This window comes from Hyla sarda, chromosome 2, assembly GCF_029499605.1.
Source record: "Hyla sarda isolate aHylSar1 chromosome 2, aHylSar1.hap1, whole genome shotgun sequence".
Classification (NCBI taxonomy): Eukaryota; Metazoa; Chordata; class Amphibia; order Anura; family Hylidae; genus Hyla; species Hyla sarda.
The window spans coordinates 226,756,729-226,770,964 of NC_079190.1; the positions used below are offsets into that span (position 1 = coordinate 226,756,729).

The 14,236-nt window shown below is 42.2% G+C and overlaps 1 protein-coding gene across 1 annotated transcript in view; it reads left to right on the forward strand.

Moving 5' to 3' along the window:
* Window positions 1-13,236, forward strand: part of NIPSNAP2 (nipsnap homolog 2) — a 32,039-nt gene extending 18,803 nt beyond the window's left edge. Inside the window, exons 7-10 of the mRNA XM_056556489.1 lie at window positions 1,292-1,323; window positions 7,307-7,401; window positions 8,779-8,862; window positions 9,689-13,236. Coding sequence (XP_056412464.1) covers window positions 1,292-1,323; window positions 7,307-7,401; window positions 8,779-8,862; window positions 9,689-9,753 — 276 coding nt within the window. The 3' untranslated portion in view covers window positions 9,754-13,236. The remainder of the gene's footprint in view (window positions 1-1,291; window positions 1,324-7,306; window positions 7,402-8,778; window positions 8,863-9,688) is intronic.
* Window positions 13,237-14,236: the final 1,000 nt, after the last annotated feature.

Genomic DNA, 14,236 nt, shown 5'->3' on the forward strand with positions numbered 1-14,236 from the left:
AACTCAGCAACCGTTCCTCTGGACATGTTTTGATAAATCTCCCCCCTTAAGGGTACAGTCAAACATGCATCTTTTCTGCTGCAGAAATGCTTCTGAAGGTTTTGCTACCATTTGAAGTCATTGGGCAGTAAAATCTGCAGAAGATCTGCAGCAGAAAATACGCACGTGTGAACGTAACCGCAGATTAAAGTATTTACTATAACCTGTAGATATGTGATTGTGACTAATATAGTTGCTCACCTAGGTGTACTTGCATCTAGATCATCTACAAGTTTGTACACCATTTCTAGGCCCTTAGAGTGTACTCAAAGTACCTAGTAGAGCAATAGAATTTCCTTTTTTTTTTTTTTTTTTTTTTTTTTTTTTAAAGAATCATATAGGTTATTAAAGGAGATTTTTTTACTTTCTTCGTCAAATCTTTTGTCAAAAAAGTTGATGAAGGGATAGTGAGGCTTTGGTTTAAAGGGTTATTCCAGGCAAAAACTTTTTTTTATATATATATCAACTGGCTCCGGAAAGTTAAACAGTTTTTTAAATTACTTCTGTTAAAAAATCTTAATCCTTCCAATAGTTATTAGCTTCTGAAGTTGAGTTGTTGTTTTCTGTCTAACTGCTCAATGATGACTCGCGTCCCAGGAGCTGTGCAGTTCCTATGGGGAAATTTTCCCATCATGCACAGCTCCCGGGACGTGACATCATCATAGAGCAGTTAGACAGAAAACTTCAGAAGCTAATAACTATTGGAAGGATTAAGATTTTTTAATAGAAGTAATTTACAAAACTGTTTAACTTTCTGAAGCCAGTTGATATATATAAAAAAAGTTTTTGCCTGGAATACCCCTTTGACATATTGTGGGGCAGTGCTGTTTAAACCCTGTCTGTCACTAGGCTTTGGCAAATGGGTAACTCAACATTGCCAATAGATAGGAGTGGCTTCCCATCCAATTTGCTAAATGGCATATTGATGCATAGAATGGCATGATTTATATATCAAGTGCTCTTGCTGTCCATTAACATATAGCTAAGGTTTATATGCTTTGTATAAACAATATGTTACAAGATTCTGTACATTACGGCAATGCACACCGGAGCTTTCTGTGCTGTTTTAATATCTGGTTGAGGCTGTCAGTATAGTATACTATGATTGATGGCCACAGCCTGTCTCCTAAGCCTGTACTGTGGTCAAGCATGATTTTTTTTCTTCACTTTACTTAGATAAAATTATTATTAGTGCTGCCCTCCTAAAACTTTCCATTTTGCTACATGGGACATGCTTTTTTTCTTCTTCCAGCCCGGAACCATGATTGAATGGGGGAACCACTGGTAAGGACGCAACACATTAGATTAATAACTATTATTCAAAAACGTGGAAAATGTTTGACAGAAAATGTACACTTATAATTTAAAATATAATAGCAGATTAGTAGAAAATGTACATCTATAACTGAAGTTGGATATATATTAATAGATCTGAAGTAAGAGTTTGTAAGTTTCTTTTACTTTATACTGCCATCTTTCTATTCAGTACTTGCAGCCATATTGGTTGTCACTATAAAATAGTTTTGCAGAACGTCACAGTACAACTAAAAGAAACAAATGACTAAACATTGGCTACACTTTTACATTTGAAATGGTGATCTTTGAAGATTTTATGGGTATCACATGAAAAATTATCCTCCATAAATTTAAATATAGAAAATGACCTGATTTACCATAGAAGTTGAGTTTAAACTTTCAGATAAGAAGATCTATCGTGAACCTGGTGCGTACAGTGGTAACGCCTCTAGATTTCACTAGACTAAAGCTCTGACTGTAAACTGCCCTGTATCTAACATAGGGATATATATTTCATGGCTCTGGCACAGTATGCCAATGGGGGTCATGTGAAGGTGGCAAGGACATGAGATCTTGCGGCTCTGACTGAAAAAAATGTTTATAGTGCCAACATATTCTTGGGCACAGGTGACGTGTACAGACTAAATCAGACATTAGAGTAAGGAACAAACTAAAAATTGAAACAAGAGGAATGAGGACACTGTTCACAAGAGCTTACGACCTACGACCTGAGGAAATAAGGGGGGCACGTGAAGTAAGGACACTGTTCACAAGAGCTTACGACCTACGACCTGAGGAAATAAGGGGGGCACGTGAAGTAAGGACACTGTTCACAAGAGCTTACGACCTACGACCTGAGGAAATAAGGGGGGCACGTGAAGTAAGGACACTGTTCACAAGAGCTTACGACCTACGACCTGAGGAAATAAGGGGGGCACGTGAAGTAAGGACACTGTTTACAAGAGCTTACAATTTGAGAAAATAAGGGGTGCACAGGAGGAGTGAGGACACTGTTCCCAAGAGCTTACAATCTATAAGGAAATAAGGGGGGATAGAGTGGGTGCCGGCCCACAAGAACTTAGTCTATGTAAAAATAGCGGTGATACAAACGAGGGGTGAGCCCTGCTGCAAGGGTTATCATCTACAAGGAAAAGTGGTAATACAAGAGGAGCATAGCACAAAAGCAGCTGAAACTATGGAAAGTCCACCATTACTCCCACAAAAAAAGTTGTTACTCAGTACCTTATCCTTATCATGTACATGTAATTTTTATGTATCTATCCCATATTTCACTAAAAAATAGCATATTACAGCTGTTCAGTGTCTTTTCCATCTTGTCAAAGGGATGGTGTGTGTCCATCGCTTGCCTGCACTGTGACTCCTCCCCCTCCCTCACTCTGCCTACAGCTTTTGCAAAACTACAACTCCCAGCATGCCCAGACATCCATTGACTGTCCAGGCATGCTTGGAGTTGTAGTTTTGCAACTGTGTTACAGCAGTGTTGCTGTAGGCTGTGTTCCTCATGCAGCCTTGTCAATCTGCCATCTCGTGTCCATGATCCTTGGACACACTCATTCTGCTGTGGGACTCATCAGTGTCCCAGGAGGTATGGGGACCCCTAGTGGTGGAATTTTCAAAGCTAGTTTTCTTTAATAAAATGTGAATTTCTCGGTCGCTCTTCATTGGGAGACACAGATACTGATGGGCATATGCTCTTGCCACTAGGCAAAAAAAGTCTGCAGGAAATACCTGCCCACTGGAAGTGAGGTATTCAGTTTCAGATAATGTCTGTAGGAGGCAAGACACACAGGTCTGTTTAGTTAGATTTTTTACTCCCTTTTGTTTCTCATTTTCAGGTGGGGGTTCAGGAGCATGGCGCTACCTGTTCCCCCATATGTGACAAAGGGGTACGGAACATGAGTGTGGGCCGTCAACCCCTTATCGCCAGCGGCCCCGCTATGGTAGCCTGGCATGATGCAGCGTGGCCATAAGCTGGCTGAAGCCGTCAAGGTGAGTATATGAAGATGGAGTCTGTGGCATGACTTGATGGTTAATATTCTCCCTGGGTATCTTTTAGCAAAGTCACTTTGTTGAATGGTGCTTGTGGTTTGAGGATATGCCGGTCCTCAACGGGGCAATTTAAGGGGCCATGGTCCTCAGCTCCTCCAGCACTGTTGGTCGGTGGGAGCCACAGTGGCGGCAGGTAGCTCCGTCCATCTTCCCGAGTTTAGCTCTGGAATCTTGGGGATCATCTGAGGGAGGACTCTCTCCCTGCTCTGTCGGCGCTGCCTTCAGAGCGCCCTACAGGGAAGGTTTGGCGCCTTTCTGCTCTCGTGAACTCGTTTCCTCCCGTTTCGGAGTGGCAGGCACTCCTACAGTATGCTGCTCGCTGCTTCTGTAAGGCAGCTGAGCACCCGACTCTCTCAGCGCCGACTGCTTCCGCAGCAGACGCCCGCACTATTTCCTCTATTGGCGCATGGTTGCACTGACACTATCTAGTAACATAGTAATATAGTTCATAAATTTGAAAGAAGATCAGAGTCCACCAAGTTCAACCTATATTCCTAATCAGTCCCTACAGAGTTAATCCAGAGGAAGGCAAAAAAAACCCTCATCTTAGAGGTAAATCAGAATAAGCACCATTAATACCCACCCTCTGTTTCCTATCACTGAGCCAGTTACTTACCCACTTACACACATTTTCCCCCAACCCAATCCTTCTCATTTTATGCACCAACCTTTTATGTGGCACCGTATCAAATGCTTTGGAAAAATCCAGATATAAGACATCCAGCGATTGGCCCTGGTCCAATCTGGAGCTCCTCTCCTCATAAATGCTGATCAGGTTAGTTTGACAGGACCGATCCCTCATAAAGCCATGCTGGTATGGGGTCATACATTTATTTTTATCAAGATACTCCAAAATAGCATCTCTTAGAAAACCCTCAAACAATTTACTTACAACAGAGGTTAAACCAACAGGCCTATAATTCCCGGGGTGACCTTTTGACCCCTTTTTAAATATTGGCACCACATTTGCTATGCACCAATCCTGTGGAACCTTCCCTGTCATTATCTGCATGTTTCCTCATGGGGCCTGATGGGGTGACACAGTCTGCTCTGTAGCCTCTCCCCCCCCCCCCCCCCCCCATGCCTTCAGGTATCTTCCTGCGTTCCTGTGTAGGGTAGCTCGGGCACCTGTTCTGTTGCCTTAGACAACGACCAGGATGGCTCAGTTGATGGGGATGTTCCTCCCAACCCTTGCTGCATGTGCTTCTTCTTTGCATTCATAGTCATGTCTTGTACCTTTAGCCCTGCTCCAGTTTACAGGTTTCAGATCCCTTTGGGGATGCTACTGGTTCCTCCATGCCTTGATTTATTTTCGCAGGGTTCCTGGGGGGGCTACGACCACCCCACAGGGGGCACGGGGATCAGGGAGTTTGAAACTGTCAGTGCCTGAGTTTCATCACCACCACCCCTTGTTATCCCCTCCATCAGGGTAACTGTTTCTCCGAGCACAACCTTTGGCCGCGATAGCGCAATCTCTCTCTTTCCCCTACATGGTGGGGTACCTGTTTGAGCCCTTGTGTTTTTTTTTTTTGTTTTTTTTTATGCGAACATTCAGAAGAGCTTTTCACCGGCTATACTTGTGTGCTTACTGTCCACGATTGCAGCATGGCCTCCCTCCTGTTTCTTGGTTCTGTCCGCTGCTCATGCAACCAAGGTACTCTCCCCTGTTGGAGGGGTTTATGCTATTATTTTTGGCTCAGCGACAGCCGGTCTAGCCACTGTCTGTTGTTTGGGTCCTGCCATTGCTGTCCTCCTCCCTTGGTGCAATCTCCCTGGAAGGGTGTGTTTATTCGTCCCTTTGACGGTGTCTGTTGTGCTTCACTGATGCAATGTTTTTTTTTGAGTAATTTGCCCAGAATCTGAGAGCCCCTCTGTTCCCATCATGATGGGTTGTTCCTTCAGGGCACTCTGGTCTGCTTGGGCTGCTGGAGTTCAAGACCCGTTAGTCTCCTTGTGCTGGTCACTCTCCTAGCATGCCGTGGCGTGCCTTTTTTTCCTAGGTTCGGCCCTCCTGGTTCTTCGGGCCTTAGTGATGGTTGCGGCCTTGGGCATGTGTAGTGATCCTGCCCGGACTTCTCCATGATCCCATTATCGGGGCAGTCTTTCTATGTCACCCTGAGCGTTTCATGGATGTTGGGGATGCTCCCCCTACATGTGTAGAACCTCCAGTTGACTCGGGAGCCTCCGGTTTTCATGTCAGCCACTTCAGTTTTCCAGGGCGCTCCTTCTCTAGGTGTTCCATTCCTTTTTCTTTTTTTCTGGCTAATTTTTTTACTTTGTCTCCTTCTTTGGGGTCCGGGGATGGAGGGCAATCCGGTCTGCCGGTTTTCTCCAGTCGGGCCAATTTTAGCTTATATGTGGATGTGGTTTCCTTCCCGCTGTCCAGGTTCTGTCATCCTCTCAGGGTCCGCTTTTCCCCCCGGGTGTTCGCGCTGTGGTTTTTGGAGCCTACAGTTTTTTGGTTCAGGTCTTCGATCTTCTGCATCGTGTCTCTCTGGAGACTGTTTCCATCTCTTTTCCAAAAGTTTCTGGTTTTCACCTTTACTGGGCCCACCTTCGAATCGGGTGTCAGCAACTCTCCCTGGCGTTTTCTCGCATTTGTTCTCTGGTTTCGTTTGGTACTCTGTATGGGGTTCTCTTGTCGTTCCCTTTCCTTTTTTTGTTTGCCAGTCGGTCTTTCCCTCTCTCTGGTTCTGTGCTTTTTGGGTCGCAGCGGCCGAGACCTCTTGGGTCACAGCGGCCGAGCCCCCCCCCCCACCCCCACCTTCATTGGGGACCCAGCACCCTCCCATTTCTTCATGTCTTGTCCGGATCATCTTTTCCAACTCTAGTGTTTTTATCTGGGATTCCTTTCTAGTTTCCTTTGGACATATCTCTTTGTTGGCTTCTCCTACTGCTTTGTGACTAAACTGATTACCTCACTTCCAGTGGATTGGTATATCCTCCTAGTGGCAAGAGCATATACCAATCAGTATCTGTGTCACCCAATGAAGGCTACAAGAAAGATTTTAGTGAGTACAAAAAATCTCATCATTTTTTTTTAAAGAAGTATTAGAAAAACTATTGTTTTGCAAAGAGGTACAACATATAAAAAGCTTTTATATCTGACAGTGCCCATTTAATGATGCAAACCAGATGGAGAATTTAGTAAGTTGTGCCATTATTTTGCTATTTATCTGATAGATGACCAGCACCCTGTAATTTATAGGTTGTCTGTCAGGAGACTTTTGCTGACCAAACCACGGGCAGCAATAAATCATGACATGCACCCTAATCACTACCAACAAAGGTTTATTCTGAACTGTGTCATTTCAGTGCATAATTTAAAGGAGTCGTGCAGTGAAATATAACCTGTCCCCTATCTAAAGGATAGGGGATAAGTTTTGGATCGCGGAGGATCCAACCACTGGGAGCCCCCCCCCCCGCGATCTCATGAGCAGGCCCCGGAAGTCAACCCTAAGCAGCCACTCCAACCCCCGCAGGAAGCTGTGGCCGACATGCCCCATCCATGTATCTCTATAGGAGATCGACACGTGGGTCGGCACGTTCCCTTTCAGTAGACTGACGGGGCCCCGTTCAGGAGATCGCGGGAGGTCCCAGATATATAACTTATCTACAGAACTCCTTTAAAACATGCGTAGCAAAAGATAAAGTGTCTGAGAGGTGGTGTTTCTGACTTCTTCCCATCTGGCTCAGCTTGATCAACAGGTTTGTCTCTATACACAAAGGGGAGATTTTGAGTAACAAATCTACTGACAGGCTCCTTTTTCTGTGTTAAATGGCATTACATTCATCTTGTAAATGATTTTAGTCTGTATATAAGTAAATTAAAGAAATAAGTTCATACACAGTTATTTTATGTACCTGTTTTAGTATGACCTGTGCCGTTTCTGTCTCCCAGGGCTCGTGCGATTCGCTATCGGCAGGACGGTGGTGAAGCTGTGGCTGGATTTTTCTCACAGATAGGACAGCTTTACATGGTTCATCATTTGTGGGGTAAACATATTCAAGTACTAATACAGACTACTGCTTAATACAGATATTTTCATTTCTAACAGAGCTGCTTGTATAGCTAATTATGAAAAAGAGCAAACACAAACTTTAGGGTATGTTCACACACAGCCAAAATTAACCCCTAAAATTCAAAGTCTCATTGAATAAAGTATTTTACGGGCAGATGCCAAAAGAATAAATATGTTCATTATTGCAGCGGAACCATATTCCTCATCTGACATTTCGCTATGGAACCTCTGATGTGTGATTTAGCAGTAACCCCTCATTGAGATCATGGAGGCTGCTGAAAGTCTGAATCATCCGAAGTGTGGACAAGCCTTTATTATTCAATTATTAAAAGCCTATTTGTTTCAGTTATTAAAAGCCTATTCTAAACAAGTAATAGAACACTTATTAGTAGAAACAATTTGCCTCTAATAAAGGGAAGCTCTTTATCTTGCTTAGAGCTTAAAGGGGTACTCTGGTTCTAATACAACTTATCCCCCTATCCAAAGGATAGGGGATAAGATGTATAGTCGCGGGGATCCCGCCACTGGGGACCCCCGCAATCTCTCATTCCACACCCACCTTTTGTGAAATCTCTGCAGCGCTGGAGGCTCAGAGTATGAAGCGTGACTACCACGGGGCCGGAGTATCGTGACGTCACGACTCCGCCCCATTTTACGTCACACCCCGCTCTCTCAATGCAAGTCTTTGGGGAGGGGCGGGACCCCCGCAATCATACATCTTATCCCCTATCATTTGGATAGGGGATAAGACGTATTAGGGTCGGAGAAACTCTTTAAGTGTCAGAGGCATTGCCCAGCAGCAGCCTGCATGCCTTCTCCCCCTCTCACCCCTCGCTGCCTTGACTGTTTGACATGCACCGCCCACGGCTGGTAGCCAAGCCCTGTATGTCAATGTGGGGGAGGGAGGAGGCGTGCTTGCAGCTGGTGGACTGCCTCCTTGACACTTGAGCTCTGAGCATAAAAAGTCACTGAAGTCCTTGAGAGTGGTTTAGTGAAAAAACATTGCCACAATTTATCGTACTTATTGAACCTATGTTGTATTTATTAAGGACTCTTTAACTTTTTGGTTGAAGTGTTACTTAGATATGTTTAGATACATCTCTGCAGGCCTATATGCGTGGAGCATCAATTGTCAGCGCAAATAGGACACTTCAGTTACAAGCTTTCTGCACTTTTTTAATTTCATATGGCCATCATAGAGAGCTGCCATACTATTTTAAACACCCCTCTGTAAGCTCATAAAAATTTTTGGTTGTTCAGCAAAATCCATGACATGACATGCATTATGGGCAGTAATTATGCAAAAACAGGTAATATCGTAACCATTATTCTATATATATTTTTTTTCTAGCTTACAATGATCTGCAGTCCCGGGACGACATTAGGAATTCAGCCTGGCAGAAAGATGGCTGGGACGAATGTGTTTACTATACAGGTAGAAGACTGCAAACAAATCTCATTTATATAATTTGCATTACAATGTATTGCATGTATTTATACAGATATTTCAGATAATAAAACTAGCATTAAGTTAGTAAAAAAAAGCAGACCTGTTTGAAAAAATAGGAATAAAAACATGGGAGGGGGGGGATTAAAAACTGTAATGCCTACAAAACTCAACTCCCAGCATGCCCAGACAGCCTTTGGCACATTTTTGAGACATTTATGCAACACTTCTTTTTTGGTGAAGCCACACTATGTCCCCTTAGTGGAGCCTGAAACAAAACAATATTGGCCCTCGTTTACTAAGAGTTGAGTGTAGTTTTCTTTGTGTTTGACCCATATTTTTCCATGGTATTTACTATTTTATTTTTTATTTGGCGATTTTACCTATGTATTGCATTTTTTTTTTTTTTACACTTTTTTTCTGATCTGTCAGGATTTTATATATTAGTTTTTTTTAGGGGCATTACAGTTAGGTTGCCCATACCAAATACAGAAATCCTAAAGAGAGAGAGAGGTCATCACACTCTGCTCAGATTGTAACTGATGCGGCACCAATTTGCAATATTTTGGAATCCAGTGATTGAGAACATGTGATCTTACAATTGACTCATGACAACGGATCAAAGTGTAACTACATTTAATTTCAGTAGAGGGAATAATGTTACTGAATACATCCATTATAAACAGTCTTTTAGTACATCCGGGTAAATAGAGAAACTAATACATGTAGCATTATACACACTAATATAACTGTACATTGTCAAACTGCTTTGTGTCACATTAAAATTCAGCTCTAACTATTTGATATGTTTCAGTCCCTCTTATACAGGAGATGGAATCCAGGATTATGATCCCATTGAAGAATTCTCCTCTCCAGTAATGCACATGGTTTTTGCCTCAAATGAAAGAGCTGCAAACCTTTCTGTCGATTTCTTCATCAATGAATGATCACGTTCAATCTACCAAAACAAATGACTCACTATTAATGTAGAACATAGCTCTTTATGTACTGCCCATGTGTTTTCAATAACATATGGATTGTTTTCGTCTCCCCAAGAACACTGATATGTGTAGAACCACTTGTGATAAACTACCGGTAAGCATTGCTTAGTACGGTGGTGATGGCCCCCAGGTACCGCTCTTCTGTTCCCTGGCTCCCCTGCTACAGGACACTAGAACGTGCACATTTAACTCACTGTCTCGCTATAAATAGTGTAGATTGACCACTTCCAGGTGACCATCCTTACGCTGCAAACTCTGGGAAGCTGGACATTGTATTTCACATACAGCCCTCTTTAAAGGGAACCTGATGTGTTGAAAATTAAGTCCAATCTGCAGGCCGCATGTTCTAGAACAGGAGGAACGAAACAGATTTGGGAGAAAAGATCCCAGATAACGTGTCACTTATTCATGTATTCTCTACTAATTCTGTGCCCAGTAGTCAAGTGGGCGGTCCTACTCGCTGATTGACAGCTAACTCTATGCACACAGATAACTGTCGCTCCTGAGTCAAGCCACTCACATGACCACTTTGCCCAGAAGGAGCAGAGATTTACATGAATAAATTATCCTGGAAGCTATCCTGGAACTTGTCCCACAAAACTAGCTATATCAATCTGCTTAGTGCCTCCTGCTTTATAACATGCTGCCTCATTATTTTTGTCAAAGGTTTCCTGTAAGTTGACCTTAGGTATCTGAGACCCCTCCCCTCTATATTGTGATAGGTTGACCCGCGCTTACCTAGCACATTTTACTGTGGTACTAGCACTAAAGTCTGGTGCTTCCTTTTTGGAGACTTTTTCAATCTTCACATCTATGATTGCTAGTGCATAGGTATTCTAAGGTGTTAACCAGTAAGGGCAGTCAGATGTTCGTTCTCATCATCTAACAGCTTGAGAATTATAGTAACCATCTGACTGGCTTCCTGGACAACAGCCCCAATATCCTGTTCATGTGCTCAAAGGGCCGACCACTGGGCCCCTACTGCAAACTCCTGCACGGTGCCCCGCTCTCCTTGTGTATGGAGTGATCTACGATACTTGAATGGAAACTTCTGATCCCTGCACAAAGTAGTCGTCAACATGCTACCTCCATGTATCTCTATGGGAGAGTCAGAGGTACACAAATGCTGCATCTCCGGCTCTTCCATAGAGACGCATGGAGGGGGGCATGTCCGCCAGTGCTTTGTTCATGAGGAGTGGGGGGGGGGAGCCGGGCAGGAGATCGCAGGGGTCCCAGTGGTTGGATGCCCCGCGATCAGACACTTTATCCTCTATTCTTTGGGGATAAATTGTTTAGCACCACAGTACTCCTTTAAGATGGTCTGTAATCCAGTACACATCTAAGGTGAAAATGCTACATGTAGCAGCTTCGTTCAATACATTTTTTTTTTTTTTTTGTTCACTGCATGAGACTTTTGTTAATGTTTCGGAATCATATGTGTCTGATATTGTCAAGTTGTAAGTTTACTGAATTTCAGCCTTATTTGTAAGTAGTTTATGAAGGGCGACATATAAGGGAGATATGGGTAACCGGCACCCAGGTACATTAATATCAGACTATCTACGTATTGAGAATAGTCCATTCATTCTGTACACACAAATTACAATTGCATAGCCCTTGAAATAACTATATTGGACTTTGTTGTGCAACTTTAATGCTGAAAGGAAATGGCAATTTTCACAGATTTAATAGGATGTCATTTTTAGGCTCAAAATAATGTGCTGAGTAATTTCTTTATATAGTTTACAGTAGTCGGATTTCTTCTTTTCTCATACATTGCCATACATTTGTAGCTATATATGACATTCTTTCTGCCTGCGGCCACCACAACTAGTGGCAGCTTGGGAGCTTGTAGCGATCTTACACCTTGTTTTCGAGCACTGTATTGCTGTAAAAATATATTAAGAAATTATTCAGCACAGAATTTTATACCTTTATATATTATATATGAAAATATTGAGTTATATTCCAGGGTGGAAATTTCACTTTTAAATTATCCAATAACCATGATTTTAACTTCATCTGGCTTGCAGAATACATGAAAGAAGTATTCTGGATACATATTATTTTAAAATGTTTAAATCAAAAAGCACATATTTACCTGTGTCCCCCGAGGGCTCAACTTGTGACTTCTTCTAGCTCCCTGTTCTTCTTGGGAGGAACAAGATCAGCGGGGAGCCATAAGATGTTACAGGGAGCCTTGGAGGACCCAGGTAGGTGAGTACTGTATGCGGTTTTTTCCATAGCGGACTTGGCAACATTTTAAATAAATGTATGTATCTGGAATACCCCTTTCAAAGTGAACCTCCAGTTTACAGCCAAATTAATTATAATTCAGATTTATAAGTAATACCTTCATATATTCTCAGAATACCTCAACATTTAAATTAGCAGTGATTCTTTTAATAAACCTGTAAAACATAAAACCAATTAAAAGGGTTGTCCAGACATACTCCTCCTTTCTGATCTGACTGACCTTCAGCTTGGAGGACGCACTGCATGCAACATGTATCTTGCACGGGCCCAGTTCGAATAGGACTTGCGTACGATACTCGCAGGGCGTTTAACGGTTGACTCAGCAACTGTATCTCCACACGCTATAAAGGATCGGGCAGAAGAATATGTTTAGACATCTCCTCATAGCTCCCTACCTTAAAGAATGCCAACACTGCTTGGGGTAGCCTGTATTCTGTGAATGTAGTCCTGGCAGGAGTTTCTACAAGGTCCATCAGCATATTGTGATAGCCCTGGAAAGCTTGATGCAACTTTCAGCAACTACTTTATCTAACTTGCAACCATTTTCTAAACCAGTGCACCCCCAGTCTCTCTACTCTTCATACAGAGTTATAGCCAAACTGTTTGTCATTTAATTCATATGATGGACACTGTTACATTGCTATTAAGGGTATTTGTTTCAAACCAATTTTTATGCATGGTGTTGAAAAGTTACAAATAATTTTTGAGTAATTTAATTTGTAAACAGGTCATGCCGCTTGTGTGTTTATGGAGATTTTCTTATATTCTTCCCAATAAATGCTGTTTTTTCAGTTGTGTACTGTAGAAATACAACACATCCAATGGATTCCAATAGGAGTATGAGCACCAGCGATATCAGCCAAGTCACCCTCCTCTCTAAAACTGCATATTATATTGCGAAGTTTTCTCTAGAAAATGAGAACTTGCTGTACACTGTCAAATGCGGATATGCTGTCAGATAAAACGATTATTCTGTTCAAGGTAAAGAGAAACACATTCTCAACAATACATTTGTAAATTGTTACAATATGATAGGTCATCATGTGAATAAATATCGTAACTGGTTTTCTCCTAAACAATGGTAATAAAATTTTATTTCACATGATATCTTTGTTTTGTGGGTCTAACATTCTGTGCTGAATAACTTCAGAATCTTAGAGGTCAGTGCTCTTATTTGTGATAAAGCCCCAAATATCATGCTCATATTCCATCAACACTCATCCCCTATCCACAGGACCTCGAGAGCAGGATCCAGAGACTCCCATTGTAATGGACAGTCAGAATTGTATACTGCTGCACCATCCACTGCCTATGGGATTGCTGGGGATAGTCATATACTGGGGTATCTTCCCACACACAGTGAATGGAGTGGCATTGAGCCTGCCCGACTGCTGCTCCAATCCAATGAGACTTCAGGTCCACATTTTTTAGATCACTGGGGTTCCCGTGTAAGGCTTCTGGTGATCATACGCTTATCCCTTCTCTTGTGAGTTGGACAGTCACTTTAACATACACCGTAAATGTAATGATAACATTCATGTTACCCGCAGCTTCTACTAGTGGGAGCTTTTGAAGACAGGTTTATCATTGGGTTCAGTAGAAACTGTATAAATGTCTAAAGTAAATCTCACACTTTTTTTTAACAAATCTTTATTAAAATTTTTGGGTAGTAAAAACAAGTGAAATTCGTCACTGTCTGTAAAAACGACAATAACAGGAAATGGTAGGTTACAATGACGGCCATAGAACAATATAACATAGAAAAAACTTTGAAGTACAAATAGGAGCCAGGTATGAGCCCACAGGGCTCTGCAATACATTTTTAAGAAGTTGCTATACCACATGGCTCTCAGTTATGAAGTCAAAACTTAAGTAGGGAGAGAAAAGAAGAGAGAAGAAATAAGAAAGATTTTTGTATTATTTCTAATACATCTTCCACACCTGAATTTGGGGATTTTTGCCATTCTTCTCTGAAGATCCCCTCGAGTTCAATTAGGTTGTAAATGGGCTGTCAGTGGACATTCGTTTTTAGGTCTCTCCAGAGATGTTCTACTGGATTAAAATCAGGACTTTGGATGGGCCACTAAAGAAAAAAACTACCTGCG